Below are 20,411 nucleotides of genomic sequence, written 5' to 3'. Positions count from 1 at the left end.
GCGTAAAATGACTTACTTAACATTCGTGCGACCCTAGCTAGAGTACGCGTCTCCCATTTGGTCTCCACACTAGCAATACCTAATTGAAGTGTCGGAAATCATTCAGAATAGTGCAAGTCGTTTCGTTACTCATAATTACAGAACCAAGTCTAGCATAACGCAGATCATACCGAAGTATTGTTGCAGTTGTTGAGCATTCATGATGATATTGCACTGCTGTCATTATTCCATAAATTCATTCACTCTGACAGATTATCCCTACCATGCTTGAAACAACACGTCTTCACATCGGGCAGATATCACAATAATTTCAGCTATGTCTGTATATCTGGAGCGACATAAGCACTTGACTTTTCACCACTGCCTCGTGCTATCCGTCTCTGGGACAGCCTTCTGGATAGCATTGCTTCGCTCAGAAACCATGATGCCTTTCGCAGTAATTTGGTCAAACATTTTTCTCCACACTGTGCGTAAAGTTGAGTTAATACATGGGTACTTATCAAGCCCACTACATTTATGTTTTAAATGCATTGTCACGCGTTATGCCATGGTTTGTTTTCTGTTTTTGACATTACACAGTGTATAACATCTCAACGCAATGTATCTTGCTGCTTTTATGGAATACTTCTTGTTGTGCTTGCTGTGCTTATGCAATGCTTATCTGTTCATTGCTTTTTATCTTTTTTTCTTTTTGACATCTTTCTGTAAATATGCAAATTTAATCGTTTTGTGCCAATATTTGAATCTCTTTATGCATCAATATCTTTTTAACGATTGCATCTTGTGATAAACTGTGCCACATGCCCCCCTCACCCTATGCCTCTTCATAGGCCTGTGAGGTCTTTCTAAACAAAAACAAATTTAAAAAATGCTCAGTATAACACCAGTATTGAGATAAGCACTGGCACTTGAATTGTGCTATGTGCCACAGGTAAGTTTTACGTATAGGCTATGCACATGCACGCAAAATGAACAATGCACAGCTGGCAAATTATAGCCTGATATATCTTACTTCTGCCTGCTGTAAACTACTTGAACACATTATTGTTGCAAACTGCATGACTTACTTTTTGGCAGACATTATTTCACCTTTTCTGCATGGCTTCAGGAGGAGCTTTTCTGTGGTCGCACAGTAACTCACAGTTTTGCGTGTGTCCTCGATAAATCTGGACAAACTGACGTAATTATTTTTTACTTTCATTTTAAGAAGCTTTCAACTTTGCTTCACATTAAGCGCTTATTCTGAAGGTAAGGCGCACTCTTTAATAATTAATTGCATTTCTGCCTATTTAACAAACCATGTCCAATTTATTTTATTGCGATAACAATTATATAGACACTCCAGGTGCATTTTTTCCGTTGCTGTCACCACGATGTTCCGTATAAAGTCCAAGGGCGATAACACCGTTGCCGCGCGCCGCATGCTTTATGTGCAAGTAAAAGCGTGCGAGGGCAGCCAACGACCGCGGCTAAATTTTACGCACGCAAGGAGGAAGCACACCGTCTTCCGTTGCACACAAGCCACTGGAAGGAGAGGAGGGAGGGAGGGGGGAGCAATGTAATCTGGCAGCAACTACGTATTCGCGGTCGCATGCACCCCATCTTGAAGGCGATCTGCATTGGGGGCAGAGTCGTAGGTGAGCCGATGGCTCATACTTTTGTGCGTGCTATGTTCTCGCCGCTCAGTTTGCGTTGAAGCGATAGACAGCATGAAGGTCACTTCGCTCGCTGCTGCTGCCATGCCTCCTCACACCAGCGTTTTGACAGTGACTGTTCGGGGTCATTGAGTGTGATGTGTGCATGTTTGCCTGTGCGCGCTAACACTGTGCTTCTAATTGTAGCAAGCATGTGACGCCCCCTCAAGCATAATGTTCGTCCGCCGCAAGGCTTGGTGGCCTGCCAAGCTCGGCAGGCAGCATTAGTCACCGCACTGCAATAAACACCGACAAGCACAGCTGCTCAGCGGTCAGTCATCGTTCAGCACCACCACGCTGCGGAGCGTCCGTCTAACGGAGGGTGCCTCGAGCCCTCCCTTGTTCACGAACCCGGGAGGATTGTGACACTGGCGAAGAGGATGGGATACGAACCCATGCGGGCAAAGCCCTGGCCAGCTGCGGGACCTGCGTCTTCAGCCTCTTGCTCTACCTTTTCAAGCCAGCCACACCGCACGCTAAGACGCTGGGTGAGCTGCTCGCCATACTGCGTTCGCATTTCAACCCAGCAACGTCCACACTAATGGAGCGTTTCCGCTTCAACAACTGGAGCCGCCGGGAAGGAGAGACCCTCAGGCAGTTCGTTGCTGCGCTACGAGGGTTAGTGAGTGCCTGTGTTTTCGGGGACCAGCCGGACTGGCTGCTCCAGGACTGTTTCGTCTGCAGCATCAACAACCCCGCCATGCAGACGCGACTCCTGGAGCTTCCTGACCCCTCGCTGGACATCGCTGTAAAGGCAGCACTGGCAATGGAAGCTGCAGCCAAGGACGCCGGCAAGATTTCCCGTACGACTGGCTCACCGTCGGTGGAAGCGGCAGTCAACGAGTTGGCGACAAAGGGCAGTACCTGCGGTCGCTGTGGTGGTGCCCACTCCCTCTCACAGTGCCAGTTCTCTCAAGCACAATGTTTTATGTGTGGGAAAACTGGGCACCTGGCACGTTTATGCCGAAGGGGTAGGACGAACAGCAAACAGCAGCAGCAGCCTGACTCAAGCCCAGGTACCACACAAGCCCACTGCTAGGATAGCCATCGCAAGGGTATGCGGCGGGGGCGTGCGGCAGCAGGCTAAAGTTCTTCCACGGCCAAGCTCCACGTCGTGGCCCCGCCGATTTTCGACATGTGGCACACAGGCTTTTTACCTTCATCTGTGCCACCGTACATGCTGACCGTCGAAATCTGCGGGCACCCCGTTTCCATGGAGCTGAACACAGGGGCCAGCATGCGAATAATGGCCAGGCAACTCTTCAAGCGTACTTTCCCCGGCGTGTCCGTCGAGGCTTCAGGCGTGATGCTGCGCAGCTACTCCGGGCAACTCTCCCAGGTCCAGGGTCAGGCACAGGTCAGCGTTCGCTTTGGCGACAGGGAGGCAACTCTTCCCCTTTACTTAACGAAGGAGTCATCACCGACGCTGCTGGGCCGAAACTGGATTCATGCACTGGGCGTTTGTCTGCCAGAGTACCAGGAAGCCAGCGTGCATGTGGTGAAAGACATCCCCAGCCTTCTGACCGAGTTCAAGTCCCTCTTCCAGCCAGGGTTGGGCACATTTACTGGCACGACGGCTGGCATCTATGTACCTGAGGGAGCTCAGCCACGTTTTTTCAAACCTTGCCCACTGCCGTTCGCCCTGAAGAATGGGGTCACCCAGGAGCTGCAACGGTTACAGCGAGAGGGTATCCTGGCACCTGTCAAGACATCTGAATGGGCCGCTCCCATGGTACCAGTCCTCAAGCTAGATGGCAGTGTCAGGATCTGCGGGGATTTCAAGGTTACCATCAACGCCGTCGCTATCATCGAGAAATACCCGCTGCCCCGGATCGAAGATCTCTGGTCAGCATTGTCCGGTGGACAGAAGTTTACCAAGCTCGACCTCAGAGATGGTTACCGGCAGCTGGTGCTCCAGGATGCCACCCAGAAGTATGTCACAATATCGACAACTTTGGGGCTCTTTCAGTACACGCGCTTACCGTTTGCGTGGCCTCGGCCCCAGCCATATTCCAGAGGGAGATGGACAACCTCTTCAGGGGCATGAGGCACGTGGCTGTGTACTTGGACGACATCCTGGTTACTGGCAGCGATGACGGGGCCCGCCTCCAGAACCTGCACAACGTCCTGGCACGACTGCAGGACGCCGGCCTCAAGCTCAAGCTGGAAAAGTGGATTTTTCTAGCCCCCAGCATTGAGTACTTGGGATGTCATTTCCCAGGCAGGCCTAGCCCCGGCTCCCCACAAAGTTGATGCTGTGCTCAAGGCACCTAAGCCCCAGAACAAGAAGGAGCTTCAGAGCTACCTCGGCCTCATCAACTTCCACAGGAGTTTTCTGCCAAACCTGTTGGAGCATCCACAGCTGCTCCATCTTCTGCTTCGAGATGGTCAGCAATGGGTCTGCAAGAAGGAGCAGGACCGGGCCTTCAAGTGCAGCAAGGAGCTAATCACCAAGGCTCCAGTGCTGAGTGCTGGTGCACGTCGATCTTGCTAAGCCTGTCGTCCTTACCATAGACGCGTCACCGTACGGTGTGGGAGCTGTCCTGGCACACCGGGACAAAGATGGCCAGGAATGCCCTGTGTCATTTGCTTCTCAACGGCTTCATGCTGCAGAGCAACGTTACAGCCAGCTGGACAAGGAAGGTTTGGCCCTCATGTTCGGTGTCGAACGCTTCCACCACTATTTGTGGGGCCGGTAATTCGAGGCGGTCACGGACCACAAGCCGCTGTTGGGGCTGCTGGGGCCTGACAAGGCAGTTCCTGTGCAGGCATCACCTCGAGTGGTACGCTGGGTCTTGAGGCTGGCAGCTTACAGTTTCCAGCTGGTTTACCGTCCGGGAAAGGACCTGGGACCTGCTGATGCCCTGAGCCGCCTGCCCCTGCCAGAGGTGCCTGCCTGATGCTGTGCCAGAACCTGCTGAAGTGTTCATGCTGGAACACGCGTACTTGGAGGTGCTCTTCAGATCTGTGGTATCCCAAGCGACCAGCCGGGACCCAGTCCTGTCTCAGGTGGTCAAGGCGGTGTCAAGGTCAAGGCGGTGGCACAGACAAGCCGACCATGTCAGGCCTCGTCTCGGGACCTGGCCAGCACCCTCGACTGCCACTTCTGAGTTCCAGCCTGCAGGAGGACTAGTGACAGCACCAGTCACTTCCAGCGGAGCACTACCCACCTCGGAGGCGGCAACCGTTTCCAGTGGTGTGGCACCCGCCGAACCGGTGTCGAGCCCGGCACCACTCACAAGGCCGAACATTACAGACCCTCCGGATGGAGTGAGGCTGGCTCAGGCAGCACCCGGCATTGCCAAACCCGACCCATCAACACTGGTGCCAAGGCGGAGGCCACCGGACCGTTACTCGCCTGGATAGCAGGCACCGTCGACCCAGCTAGGGTGGAGGCAGAGCCTCGTATTTTGAACATGGACGTTTGCTTCTTTTATTTAACAAACAAACTGGGGGTAAGGGGGTGTAGCAAGCATGTGACGGCCCCTCAGGCATAATGTTCATTCGCCACCAGGCTCGGTGGCCTGCCAAGCTCGGCAGGCAACAATGGTCACCGCACAGCAATAAACACCGACGAGCACAGCTGCTCGGCGGTCAGTCACTGTTCAGAACCACCACGCTGCAGAGCGTCCGTCTAACGGAGGGTGCCTCGAGCCCTCCCTTGTTCACGAACCCGGGTGGATCGTGACAGTTAATTTAATGAATAAGCAAATGTTTGCAAGTTTATACGCCCGATAAAACTCCTATCCTTATTTTGTATAGCGGTCTTGTAGTTTGCTATCGCAATCGATGCTTCGCCTTTCGGGTGAAACTGTGTGTTTTCAGTTATGGTCTCTGCTTGTGTGATTTGCCGGTTACTTCTGGGGCACCACAATATAGTATATTGGGACCGCTCCTGTTCATTATATTGGACCGTTCTAGTTTAACGTTAGCGTAAAAGTGGGTAAAGAAAAATAGTGTTACCGTTTCAGAAACAAACCTTGCATAACATAGTAATATAGTTAACATTTATTAGTTAACTCTGATAATAAAGTTAACACTACGAAAAATTATCAGCCCGAGCACTCCGTACATATGGTTAACCAGCGAAGCTGAAACGTGCAGCCCCGGTCTTTATCACTGGGTAAATCCTGACGGTTCATTAATGTCTTTCTCAATCATTCATTACGTCTTTGTGTTTCTTAATTAATTAATGATGACGACGAACACAGAAGCAGTGGCCCGAGCGCGTTCGCACGGTAGCACCGAGGGGGGCCAACAAGCCAGCTGTGGAAGACTATGATGATGGTGGAGCTGATCTTGATGATGACAGTTTGTTTCTACATGTGCACACGATACTAGTGAAACTAGTTTCACTGTAAAAAAAAAAATTGCCATCCACCCTAGTGTAGCGCTGGGCTACAAAGAAAACCCTTACGGGATTCTGAGAAAGTTTCGCAATTGAAGAAAAATTCTTTCAGGTTCAGTGATTGAACCCGAGACAAATGCGTTTCCGGGGCAGCGGTCGCTCTACGCCATCTGAGCTAACCACAAAGGCGAGTAGAGTGAGTGCTAATTAATCGAAAACTCAAAGCAGAGAGGCACTGCATGAATATCTGGCAGAACAGTTTTGCATGCAGAACCTCTCAAGGTGGAGGAAGGTTCAGGAATGAGAAACGCTTTCACCCAGTGTAGTTAACCTTCCTCGTAAACGTTCCTCCACCTTGCGCTTTTCCACAGAAATGATTTGCCGTATACAGTGGCTCTGTGAAATCTCCGAAATATGTTGTGACTTGTCAAATTTGAATAAACGACTAATCCATGATCGTGTTGTTAGATTGTACTGATTAATGCAAGCCTTACGTAAGCTAGACTGCCGTGGCAAAGGCAGGATTTAAAGTGTAAGAAAATAGCAAGGACAGTTCAAGTTCCAGGACCTAGAAATCCATAAGAGCTCTGTGAACATAAACGCGGATTCCATTCGAACGTCCTTAAGGAATCTGCAAAACGCGACATGCTATTATTGTGCAGGTTTTGCGGTTACAAGAGCCACTAAAAGATCAAGTGTCCTGCGAAGAGATGGGCATGTGCGATATGCAAAACGAGTGACCATTTTGTGAAGATGGGTCCCGCCTCATTTAGCATCTGTGATGGTGACGTGAAGGAGGAAAACAATGAATTCTTTCTCGGTACTTTCTTGGGATGCTAGCTGTTATGAACAGCCTGAAATTGAGCGTTGCAAGTCCGGGCAACGTTCTTGCTCACTTTGCTTTGTCGATTGCCCTCCTCTCCCAGAAAACATCACCACTTTGGCCCCAGCGACTCCGTGCGCTGACTCACACAACAAAGCATGTAACTAACAAATTAAAGAAACAGCAGGTGGCAACCAAGGCACACGGACTGCACAAGATTTGTGAGCCAATCATATAAGCAAACAAAATTGTCGTCATGCGACCACTTCAAAATAGCGTCGTACTTGATACCTCAGGAGCGTCTGCTGTTCTTGAAGTGTCTTTTTGTCGACAGAAGAGATGAGGTGAGCAACAGACATGGACAAAGTGTATGCAGTCTGAGCATTTCACTCATAAAAAGTTCGTGGCACAGTTCATTTCCCTGCTGACACCGTTTTACTCATAAAACTTCACTGCTAACTGAAACGAAACTTGAAAATAAATAGTTGTAGTGAATCAAGCGTTTTATTTCAGTTCAACAAAGAGTTAGGCTTTCACCATTAAACTATAATACACGAGTGAGAACGTATAAAATTATGCACTTATATTTTCATTTTTTCGGTTACCACCTTAGTTAGGCAACAGGGAAAGTCTGAAGTATGAACTATTTGCAGCCTGGGCGTGGGCAGGGCTTCACTGCAGACTTGAGTTGTATCCAACTGTAGATGGGGGTTAACCGAGGGGCCAGATTTTTATTAGCCATATGGAGAAGCCAACAAACTAAGACACTAAGGAAAAACAGGGGCAATTACTTGTACTTACTAATTGATTTACAGAAATGACAAATTAATGGCAATGAAAGTTGATGAATAAGCAACTTGCCACAGGTGGGGAACGATCCGTCTTTGCATTACGCGCGAGATCCTGTTCAGGGGCGGCATGCACCATGCATTGCCCTTAGGCGGCAAGTGTGGAAAAGTCCGGCACTTAGATGCCAGCCCACGCAACTGCAGCGCCGCCGCCGCCAACATTCGTCACTCTTTCCTGCCGTTTTCAGCATGCTGCTAGCGCATACGTCGAAGGTTGTGTAGTTTGTGGTATTTTTTTTTAGTTTATGTCGTTCAAATGACGCGTTCTTTAAAATAAAGGCTCAATTTTCCCTGAGGTATTCCATTTTGAATTATATACAGTGGCTGTCACCGCAACATAGAGCTGAACACATCTAATTACTTAATTATTGAATACATTTTAGTTTTTCTACATTGAAATAACTCATGTAATTAGAACTTTAATTATTGAATACATTGTAGTTTTCCTACTTTGAAATAACTTATTGGCACGCGCGAGGAAAGCAGAGACGAGGCGTGGGGCTTGGAGTCTCGGTGCCAACTGATCTTTATTCTTTGGGCGCCGGCCCTCTATCGGCAGCCGGCTGGCTACGGTCAACTGCGGTCGCCTCTAGTCCACGCTGGCAGCACCGCGGCTTATCCGCGGCATTTTTGTGTTCACTACAAACCAGTGGCGTAGCTAGGTCGTCTGGCACCCGGGGCCCATAGGTCTTCGGTCACCCCCCCCCGCCCCCCCGGGTGTAGCCGGCGGAAAGAGGGGTGTCTTCAGACGTATATGACACCCCCTCCCCCCCCCCACTGGCCCCTTGCACCCGGGGCCCACGGCCCCCCGGCCCCCCCTGTTGCTACGCCACTGCTACAAACTCATGTAATTAGAACTTATGATAACTAATTAAATAAGTAATTGCAATATTTATTGGTTTCGATTACTCATACTATCTAAATTATTAAGTAATTAGGTAAATAATCATCTTGTAATGAATTAGTTTTGCTATATCCAATAGATTGTTGATCCTGACACTTTAGAAATGCATATTGCCAGTCTTGTTACATAATGTGCATGTATTTTTTTAGTGATATCCGCATAAGAAGGATTAGGTTATCATTGATACATTTTTTTTCAAGTGTGACATGTAATTTTAAGAATTGCATGGGCACTTCCACAGTTGTTCTCTGTGCATTGTCAGACAATAATGTGGATCGAATGATCACACTCTAAAAAAAGTTTACACCCCTTGGGTTGTATTTTGTCCCCAAACAATATTGGTCATCTGTCTTGCCCGCATTTACTTTAATGCTGTGAGCCCGGCATTTCCTAGTCACGAACGGCTTGCGTGTTATCAGCTTGACACGGCATTCTCGACGGGAAAGTAGTGAGCTCCGAATTTTCAAGAGAGGAAACACAAGCAAAGCAGATGAAGACTATCATTTGGGGACAAGATAAGCCCCAAAGGGTGTAAACTTTTTGAGTGCATCCCACACCAACGCAGTTCCTGACTGTTGTGAACTGCTTGTCATCTTATAACTTCGCAAAAGCAGACAGCTCGGGCAACACATGACTTGGTGAGGAAATTAGCTCTCTTCTTGAACCTCATGGTGGCTCCGCCTGAGAAGCAATAGTTAATGATTTGGACAAAGCTGTTGAAGCAGGGACATGATTAAAAAGCAGATTCTTAAGCACGATGTATGCAGAGCACCGCAGAGCACCGCAGAGCATCGGAAGCGGTGCAAGATGTGAGAGGACGGATGTTATAAGCATCCCCTCTGGAACAGATCGGTGGATTGTGCCACCAAGCTCTTACTGCCTAATATCCTACCTAGGTTAAAAAAAAGAAAGAAAAGAAATAAGAAACGCTTTGAACTCCCACAACCAAATTTTCTGATCCCCTATTGCGAACTTTGCTTTTGTACGTCTCCAATTGTTTTGTCATTTCTCTACTTTTCTTCCACTATCTTCCAATCGCCTCTTACTAATCTCTATTGTGGACACATTTACTTTCTCCCTGCTCTCGCAGCGCCCAAGGGCTTCAAGGAGACCAGTGGTGCCTAAATTGACCGCTGGGCAGACGTCTTCACATTGTAATAAAACCAGCTCCATCGTTTCCCTAGCTTTACCGCAGCAAGCACATGCTTTTTCTTCCTTCTTATATCTCACTTTATATGTGCGTGTTCTAAGGCATCCCAGTCTCGCTTTGAAAAGTAATAAGCTTCCCTCTGACTTATCATAAATTGTTTCTTTTCTGATTTCGTTCTTTCCTCTTAAGTAGTTCCTCATGGCAGGTTTCTTTTACATTGCCGCCACCCATGAGATTACTTCAGCCTCTCTGACTTTTCTCGTCCGCCCTCATATCTGAACAGGTGTACAGTATTGTGATCAAAGCACTTCAAAGGACTAGGGAGAGTACTGAAGGAGGATACCAAATCTCGTGGTTCCCAGCCCATCTAGATAGCTCAATTAACCCACTTGGATGTAATCCTAACGAGCAGGCCCACCGGAGAGCGCGCGATTTCACGCACCGCGCTGTCGCGGGTAGCCAGGCTTGGAACGAGGTCAACATCCACAAAGATCCATTATGTACATTCCATGAAATTGTTTCCCATTATTGACTAGGCAGGAGGACATTTCCACCCCCTCACCCCAAATTGAACAAACCTCAGGCTACCACACTAAGACTCCTGCAAACCCATTCATATCCCACTCCTCGGTCTCTTAACAGGATAGATCCTGAACACTCACAGTCGTGCCCCAAATGTGGTCATGACTCATGCTCCTTTGACCACATGCTCTGGCTGTGCCCAGCCCTTAACGCCTCTCCAACCATCACGAAAGAACAATGGCAGGAATGTCTCAAGAGCAGCAATCTCCACATTCAACTCCAGGCTGTCTAGAGGGCCCATGACATTGCCGCAGAACTTGATCTCCCGGTTCCATCTTGGGCGGAGCCACCGACTTGATCTTCGGGAGCCTTCGGTTTGGCTCCCCGAGGTCTCAGTCCCTCAGGACTCAAATAAAGTTCTTGTCATGTCATGTCTCTGACTTTTCGCTTGATGTTCTTTGTTGCTGTGTTGCCCACTCTACAGGCCGCATACTTGCTGGTAAGCTTCCTAGTTCTTTTCCGCCACTGTGAATCCATGTTTTTCCTATACAGATACCTCAACACTCTCCCAGCCCATTTACTTTCTTCCATATTCCTCAGTCGTTCTTCATAACCAATTTTACTGCGAGCTTCACTCTCTTCAAAAATAGTCCAGCCCATATCACCCTGCACAGCTTCATTTGTAGTATTCCCGTGAGCGCACAATGAGAGGCGTCCCACTGACCTTTGGTTCCCATCGAGTCCTGATTGTACCCCTGATTTATAGCAACCGCATTTCCAAAAGTAAGTCGTGGAACCATTGCACCTTTCCACGTACCCCGGAGCACCCTGTACTTATTGTATCCCCATAGCTTCCTGTGTTTCCATATATCTATTGCCTTCGTTTTTCCATATACCAAGGTATTTATATTCTTTTATCCGAGGTATTTCCTGGCCCTGTATTGCTGTATTTCCTAGCCCTGTTTGCTGTCTGTCCACTGTTTTCATTTCCACTTTCTGTTCACTGTTCATGCAACACACCATGCTCTGGTGGCGCCATCTCGTATCTTTCGACATGAAATGCAGCAGTCATGAGTCCTCCCTGAACACACTACCCCATATTCTAGTACACTATAATGCAACGAAAGGGAGGAGGTTATGGAAATCGCAAATTCATAAGAGGACCAAAAGTCTGCAGCGAACACTTAGACACTATAATGCAATGAAAGGGAGGAGGTTATGGAAATCGCAAATCGACAAGAGGACCAAAAGTCTGCGGCGAACACTTAGACACTGGCATTTGCACACCCACACCTCCTCCCCGAGATGACTCTGAGAACAAAGAAACCACGAGGGCCGGGTAGACGACTTTTTCTGAGGAGGTCCTTCCGCTTTCCTTGACAATGTACCTCTCTGCCGGTTGTCTCGGCTCTACACGGGAGGTTATTTAACGCTGTCCTGCGCCCCGTGTTAACCAGAACCATTAAAGACTGTGATTGAGTCACAACTTTATACATATGATGTAAAAACAATTCTTGTCATCATGATGCCTGCCTTTGTCTCTTGCTTCCTGCAGAGAAGACGCACCTCATCCGGTCCAGACCGTATGTATCACCATGCATGCAAAAAGTACACGATGTGTGCCCTCTTGCTCATTCACACCTGTGCCTGCAGAACAAGATGGCTGTGCACTGCATGTGCTGAAAATTCTAGTCTACAATGGTTGGATCAAGGTTATGTATCGAATGGTGCTTGACTTTTTTGCGATGCATATTTGTGCAGCTGCTGGACAGTATGTAAGTCATTCTTTAGAGCACAGCTTTTAATGGCCCGTTCCTGCGACGAGTGACAGCGGCTGCGTAACCAGGCGAACGAGAGCAACAGCGAAAGATGAAAGAGTGAATGCAGAGCGGCATGTGAAAAGATGCGAGCCACGTATGGCAAAGACCAATGAGAGCAGCCTCTTCAGTGACGTGCAAGCGGGAAACAGGTTTCATGTGGACCCGCCTGACCGCTCGATGCGTATTCGTGTTTGGTCTCAGCCAGACCGCTTCTTTTGTACTATTGTCAGCTGTCACTCTCGCTTGTTTTGTTTGCTTGGTTTGGTCTCATTCGCGCTTGTTTGAATTGTCACTGTTTGCTATTGTTTTGTAATCTGATTGTATGCGCAATGCAAATTGTGTAGCACTTTATGGAAGCCAAGCGGCACCAGCGATAACCCTGGAACCTTCAACGAGTTACATATAAAACTGACACGCTTGACCCGCAGATGAGAGTTTCGAAGATTGCTGACTGTGCTACGTGCCTCTTTAAAATTCTTTGCCTTAATATATTGCAAAATGAAAATGCGTATTGAGCTGTGCTCAAATTTCGCGTTAGGAAGTATCGTAATCGTCGGTGAATTTTTTTCCCCTACTCACGGTTGCGAGTCTTCCAGCGTCGCGGTGTTCTTGCTATCGAACAGCTGGCGCATCACGTGGTAGAAGGGCCACACCTTGACCGGCTTCCGAAAGCGCGGCGTGCACAGGCGCCGGTTCAGCAGCTCCTGCTTGCGCAGCTTGAAGTACTTGTCACGCATGTTGCGCCACTTGCTCATCGCCTTGTTGCCTGCGTTGCAGCAACCATTTATTTCATTTGGCGTTGCCTATACATGCATTGCCCGAAGAGCGGCAAAAAGTTGCCTGCCGGCACATTTCTGCGGGGGCTACTGTGCCAGCAGTTTTCAGACACAATGGCAGGGACAATGTGTCATTTATTGCTCTGATGCGGGGGCTATTGTGCCAGCAGTTTTCAGACACAATGGCAGGGACAATGTGTCATTTATTGCTCTGATGCGGCCACTAAAGCGGCATGTGCGACAACGGGTAGGCTTACTAAACGCTTCGCGTGTTTACACCGATGCGCGCAAATCACTGCTCCAGAAACTTGACTGTTTTTAGATCACGGCGACTGCTGTGTCCACCGCACAAGTCTACAACTGAGGGCATATTACTGTACCAACAAGCTTTTATTTCCTGAAGGAATACGCTTCTATTTTACATAAAGTCCTCGAGAAAATTGCAGTTTCATTCAGCGCGTGCAAACGGTAAACACTCGTGGCCACGCTGAGTGAACGCTAGCGAAACTGTACATGTAAAACTGAAGCACTACGAGAGTGCGGCGGCAGTGTGACATGCTCTGTTCAAATGACTAAGGGCAATTTCATCATGTCAGCGCATCAACAGCCAACAACGTAGTCAAGTACTGCGATAGTGAGCGACTTTGGCTCTATCATGTGGGTAGAACTGGATGCACTTATTGCTCGCGAATGGCTTCCACAGCCGCCTCGCACTGAATTTAAACAAAGCTGCAGGAGCTAATACGTGGTGAAACAACGCTTAAAGAAATGGGGATGAAGAAAGGCAGGCACAAGCACGTCCTCCTTTTCCTCGTGTGTTTTAGCGCAGTTTTATTAAGTATAAATGTTCACCATTTAGCCCAAGTGGCTTGCCGGGCGGAATGTGAGCAGAGTTTAGGTATGTTAACAAAACGTGCGAGGCGGTGGCCGTCAATACCTGAAGTACCGTCTCTAGGTAACCACTTGCGTTGTCGGCAAAGGTACACACATGCGCAGCACCAGCCGACCAGATGCAATGCGTCTGGACACACGCTCGTCGTGAATGCAGGCGGTTATTATCAAGAGACTGCTGGATTCAGGAATCGACTGCCACAAGCTTGCTTGTTCCTGTTAACGTATCCGAGCTTGCGCGTACCCTATCCCAACATTTTACTGCGATAGCAATTATACGAACACTCCAGGCGCATTTTTGCCGTCGGCAACAGCGTGATGTTCCGTAGAAAGTCCAAGGGCGATAACACTGCCGCTGCGCGCCGTATGTGCAAGTGAAAGCGTGCGAGGGGAACAGATGATCACGGCTCATCTCGCGCGCTTGAGAGCGAGTAAAGCGGGAAGGAAGCGCGTCGTCTACCATCGCGTGCTATGCTGGAGGAGGATTTCAGCACGATGAAAATAGTGCAGCGCCGCCCCCAAGAGCAGCACGGTCTTTTTTCCCGTCCAGGAAAACCATTGATGAACCATTGATGAGCCATTGATGATATTTTTCGACATGCTGTTTTGTATGGTGTACGCGTGATTAGAAAGAATTTAAGCACTGTTTGCTTCACTTTGCTGAGTGCTTGTAGCCTCTGTCTTACGGGTCTATGAGGCATTGCATTTTTGCTTGATCGGGAGTTTTTATGTGGCTACACAATTTTTTCATTGACACTTTTCACTGAATTATAATATTTGAAAAGATGATTAATTAAGGTTAATTATCTAATTAAGCCGAATGAACAAAAATTTATCTGAGTATCTCCAAGCGATGGCAAACAACATTACCTTGAGTCTGTTCAGATACATTGTATTTGCATATTTTTAATGTTTGGCTCAAGTGAAGTGGGACGCCCTGTATATACGCATAGGTATTTATATTGTTTAACGATTGGTATGACTTGCTGTTGAATTGACATTATGTAATTATTCGTCCTTTCATTAAATATTGCTACGGGGTTTGCCCGTCTGCCCAACACCCCAGCGACATCTTCCTGTGCCGACGCTCCTCGTCCCAACAACACTGGCGATGTTACCAGGATTGTTCGGCGTGAGCTCGAGGCCGCCTATCCGGCTGCGTTCGACTCCAGCCCCTCCAATGCACCTGCAGTCCCTGTTTCGCTGATCCAGGCAGTTGTCCGCCAGGAGTTCGCCAACATGGGTATTCACACCATCTGCTCGGCCCATCGCCCTGATCCCCACCCGGCATCTTCGATTCCACCCCGTCCCGCACCTTCTTACCCACCACGTTTCCGCAACACCTCTGAATGGCGCACTGCAGACGACAAGCCGATTTATTTTCACTGCCATCGAATTGGGCACATTTCTCGGCACTGCCGCAGTCGCTGGAGTTCCCTGAACCAGTCTACATATACTGCCTACTCTCGCCCCCCAGGTGGCCTTTCTCGTCCCTATGCTGCCCGCTCAGATAATGCCGCCACCGATTCTCCTGCGCCGAACCGACCCTATTCTCGTTCGCCTTCGCCCCAACGACGACAATCTCGCTCTCCCCAGCCCCGTCGTTCCTATTCGCCGACTCCCTTCGGACGCCGCTCCCAGCCGGAAAACTAGACGATGCAGCGCCTCGAGGTGACGCTGCATTGCTCCCTACGCCGCCAAATCCTCTCCTGACGTTGCCCACTCATCTGAACCTTCTTTCCGTGCAAGTCGACGGTGTTCCTGTATCAGCTCTCATAGACACTGGGGCGCATTTGTCGGTAATGAGCGCGGATTTTCGTACCCGGCTGAGGAAAATAATCACGCCCGCCACGACGCCTGTTGTCCGTGTCGCCGATGGCGGAACAGCCCCCGTAATTGGTATGTGTGCCGCCCGTGTCTCCTTCGCCGATCGCTCCACTACCGTGCTATTCACAGTCATCGCTCACTGTCCCCACGACATCATCCTCGGCCTCGACTTCCTCTCCACACATTCTGCTCTCATCGATTGCTCCGCCAGTACTCTCCGCCTCGACCTGCCTGTTCTGGATCCCGCTGAACAACACCTTCCTCGCCTCAGTTCCGTCGACTTCGTTCGTTTGCCACCTTCGGCACTGACTTACGTTGACTTCGTGTCATCCCCACCAGTGCCCGACGGTCACTACATCGCGGCTCCTATGCAAGACGTCCTCCTTACACACGGGATCTCACTACCTCATACTATTTTATCTATTACGGCGAATTGCGTCTGCCTGCCAGTGGTCAATTTTGCCTTGACGACACAAGTGCTGCCACGCGGGATGTCTCTGGCCCAACTTTGCTCATTCGAGGATCACTCTGTAGCATCGATTTCAGTAGACGACAATTCAACCAATCCTCCTCTACCATCGCAGTCGGCAACTTGTGCCATCGCCAACTTACAGAAAATGATTGCACCCGACATGCCGTCCGAGCACGCTCGTGCGCTCTACCGCGTTCTGATGTCCTACCAAGATATTTTTGACTTTAACGATCGTCCTTTGGCCCAAACAACAGCTGTTAAACATCGCATTAATACCGGAGATGCCCCTCCCATTCATCGCCGCCCGTATCGAGTATCACCGGCTGAGCGTCAAGTGATTCACACCGAAGTTCGCAAAATGCTTGCCAAGAACATTATTGAACCGTCATGTAGTCCATGGGCGTCACCGGTTGTGCTGGTAAAAAAGAAGGATGGCTCATGGCGCTTTTGCGTGGATTATCGGCACCTTAACAGGGTTACCAAAAAGGACGTGTATCCCCTACCTCGGATTGATGACGCCCTTGACTGCCTCCACGGTGCTCGCTATTTCTCCTCTATTGACCTTCGCTCCGGCTATTGGCAGATTGCCGTGGACGATCTCGACCGCGAGAAGACTGCCTTTGTGACACCCGATGGTCTTTATCAATTCAAGGTGATGCCGTTCGGCCTATGTAATGCTCCTGCCACTTTTGAACGAATGATGGACTCCCTTCTTCACGGTTTCAAATGGTCCACATGCCTGTGCTACTTGGACGACGTTATAGTATTCTCCCCAACATTCGCTACGCACCTCGAGCACCTCTCAGCAGTCCTGGACGTTTTTCGGCGAGCCGGTCTGCAACTCAACGCATCGAAGTGCCAATTCGGCCGTCGCCAGATTACTGTCCTTGGACATCTCGTTGACGCGAACGGAGTGCAACCGGACCCAGGCAAGATCCATGCTGTTACGCACTTCCCTGTTCCGAAGTGTGTCAAGGATGTGCGCAGCTTCATCGGCCTTTGCTCGTACTTCCGCCGTTTCGTCAAAAATTTCGCGGCCATAGCACGACCACTAACCGAGCTTTTGAAAAAAGACGCCCCTTTCCAGTGGGGCGATAACGAGGCCTCTGCATTCTCGCTTCTCATCGATCTTCTCACAACGCCTCCCGTTCTGGCCCATTTCTATCCTTCTGCGCCTACCGAAGTCCGTACTGATGCCAGCGGTCACGGTATTGGCGCAGTACTGGCACAACGCCAGCGTGGCCACGACCGTGTTATCGCTTACGCCAGCAGGCTCCTCTCACCCGCGGAGCGCAACTATTCCATCACTGAGCGTGAGTGTCTGGCCCTAGTTTGGGCGGTTGCGAAGTTCCGCCCATACTTATATGGCCGACACTTTTCCGTCATCACAGACCATCACGCGCTTTGTTGGTTATGCTCATTGAAAGACCCTTCAGGAAGACTTGGTCGCTGGGCCTTACGCCTCCAAGAATATTCGTTCTCTGTCACCTACAAATCTGGCCGACTACACAAGGACGCTGACTGCCTGTCTTGCTACCCGGTAGACGAGCCTGACGACGCCGACGGTAGTACCGTCGACGGCATTTTCTCTGTGTCTGCCTTCGCTAACATCGCCGATGAGCAGTACCGAGACCCATCGCTGCGAGTACTCATCGAGCGTCTGCGCTCTACACCTACCGACGCATCCGTTCGCCGATATGTCCTCCAGGGCGGCATTCTGTACCGAAGGAGCTTCCTCCCTGATGGCCCTGATCTTCTTCTTGTCGTGCCAAAACATCTACGACAGACTGTGCTCTTTCAGATGCATGACGCACCCACTGCAGGACATCTTGGCGTAACCCGCACGTACGACCGCGTCCGCCGCCGCTTCTATTGGCCTGGTCTTGCTCGCTCCGTCCGACGCTATATTGCTGCCTGTGATCCCTGCCAGCGTCGGAAAACGCCTCAGGTGCTACCTTCCGGTCATCTCCAGCCGATCCCCATCCCTGTGGAACCGTTTTTTCGTGTTGGATTAGACCTCCTCGGTCCCTTTCCCACGTCATCCTCTGAGAACAAATGGGTAGCCGTCGCAACTGATTACGCCACCCGGTACGCTATCACGCGGGCTCTTCCTACCAGTTGCGCCACTGACGTCGCGGACTTTCTCTTGCGTGACATTATCTTAGTGCATGGCGCCCCGCGACAGTTGCTTACTGACCGTGGTCGTAACTTCCTCTCGAAAGTTATCGCCGACATTGTGCATTCCTGCTCTATTCAACACAAGCTGACTACCTCATACCATCCTCAAACCAATGGCCTGACAGAGCGCTTAAACCGTACTCTTACCGACATGCTGTCCAAGTACGTTTCGAAGGACCACCACGACTGGGACGTTGCCCTTCCTTACGTCACCTTTGCTTACAATTCTTCCCGGCACGACACCGCCGGATTTTCTCCATTTTATCTACTCTACGGTCGCGAACCGACCTTGCCCCTTGACACGGTACTTCCTCCTGCTGCGACCTCAACAACCGAGTATGCGCGCGACGCCATCGCCCTCGCCGATCATGCACGCCAGCTTGCCCGTGCTCGACTGACGGACTCGCAAACCACGCAGCAGCGTCAGTACAACGCCCGCCACCGTGACGTACAGTTTTCGCCTGGTGCACTCGTGCTCCTGTGGTCGCCCTGTCGTCACGTTGGACTTTCCAAAAAGCTCCTTTCGCGATACACAGGGCCCTACCGCGTGCTGCGCCAGGTGACGCCTGTGACTTATGAAATTGCTCCTGTGAGCTCAACCTCGTCATCTACTCTGGCGTCTAGTGATGTCGTGCACGTCAGTAGGCTCAAGAGCTACTACACTGCTTCAGAGTCCAGCCTTTAGTCGCTCCGGGACGGCGCTTTTGCCGCCGGGGGTAGTGCTACGGGGTAGTATTCCCAATGAAGAGCCGAGCAGGAAGAAGAAGAAGACGACGATTGGAAGCTAGCGCGGGCTGTTGCCTCTTGGTCAACTGCGGCGTATAGCCTTGTAAATATACTTGTAAATAGCTTTTCGTCGGTGTCTTCCTACGTAACAATATCATAATTCCTGATTTATCTGTGCTAAACTTAAGGCCTAGGTTTGTCACCGTGTTGCCACAAATATTCGCAAGTGTCTAAATCACATGCATTGTACGCTAGTCGCAGAATGTCGTCATCATACATCAGTCTGGAGACCTTCTGTTGCGCGATATGTCAATTACTCCTGCAAGATAAAGCAGACCCGAATTCACTGTCTGTCCGTCCGTCCGTCTGTCTGTCTGTAATCTTACGCCGACCCAGTGGCAGAAGTAGTCTACCTGCTTGGGCCCCTAGGTATGTGCTGTTTTCATTGCTGATGATGCCAGGAAAACAAGACTGCATGATGCCACGAACACTCAGAAATCTATTAGGGAGAGCAAATAATGCTCCCACACACCTTTTTTAATGTACTGTGGCGCTGAGGAGTTTCTTGTACAATGTAGGAGAATACATTGTAAAGACAGAGGTGCACAGTTGGGTACATGTGTTCTAAGTTCATCAACTTAAATTGCATCAAGAAAACCTGTCCGAGCATTCGTACCTGCTTTATTAGGTGCCTACTGCACTATCAATACAGGCGGCCTTTTCTTAATGGTGCCAAATTATTAGAAATAGATCAATGTAAATCTTCCTGACATTATTGTTATCATTCAAGTGTTCAGATGGTAACCTCCGGATACGGAGCAAGTTGAGCGGTTGTGTGCATAATTCACGAAGGTATGTTAATTATCTTTTAAATAATTGATTTTGGAAAGCAAATGAGTAGTTTGGAGCCTGTCTTGGATATGGTGTAGTTGAGCGAATATATGCTTATTAAACATGCTCCTGTAAGAGCTAAGAACAAATATTTTGCAATTAAGGGCTCTCTGAAAGCTTGAAAGTATTGCTGTAGCATGCTGTGGAACAATTTCGAGATGTTTTAGATCGTACTTTGCGAAATTTACATAATATCCGTTGATATAAGGTCGTCAAGGAAGCCCTTCGGTGCGTCGATAACTATGTACGCGGAAATATCTCTTGGGGCGCAAACATGTGACGCGCATTATTCACCACGGTGCGTGTATGTGTTGTGAACTATTTTGCGTATATCGATATTATTTAAACGAAGAGAACTGGTGTCTGCATTACCAGCATGAAATGGTAAATCTGCCCCCTATCTGATCACTTGGCCTAGGGACTAAAACATAAAAGCGCATGCTCGTGTACAGCCAACCTAAGACAACCACGAAACATGTCAGCAGCAGGCGCTATCAAATATTTGCAATACACCAGCATCGTTCTCATGCATTTCAAATCT

General features: G+C 49.4%; 2 protein-coding genes across 9 annotated transcripts in view; one reads left to right on the top strand and one right to left on the bottom strand.

Annotated features, from left to right (window-relative positions):
• The window catches only part of LOC135917044 (uncharacterized), a 153,722-nt gene that overhangs the window by 123,222 nt on the left and 10,089 nt on the right, over positions 1-20,411 (bottom strand). For all 4 annotated transcript variants that reach the window (XR_011515001.1, XM_065450538.2, XM_070539811.1 and 1 more), the window contains exon 2: positions 12,689-12,875. Coding sequence is in view for 3 of the 4 variants with exons in the window: in XM_065450538.2 (XP_065306610.2) it covers positions 12,689-12,875 (187 nt within the window). In the remaining variant the exon portion in view is untranslated. The remainder of the gene's footprint in view (positions 1-12,688; positions 12,876-20,411) is intronic.
• LOC135917043 (G/T mismatch-specific thymine DNA glycosylase-like) overlaps positions 1-20,411 on the top strand; it is a 436,020-nt gene that overhangs the window by 406,018 nt on the left and 9,591 nt on the right. The window lies entirely within an intron of this gene.

This window comes from Dermacentor albipictus, chromosome 6 (genome assembly GCF_038994185.2).
Source record: "Dermacentor albipictus isolate Rhodes 1998 colony chromosome 6, USDA_Dalb.pri_finalv2, whole genome shotgun sequence".
In the NCBI taxonomy this organism is placed as follows: domain Eukaryota; kingdom Metazoa; phylum Arthropoda; class Arachnida; order Ixodida; family Ixodidae; genus Dermacentor; species Dermacentor albipictus.
Note: the sequence above shows the minus strand (reverse complement) of the source record. Positions and strands in the feature narration are given on the sequence as shown.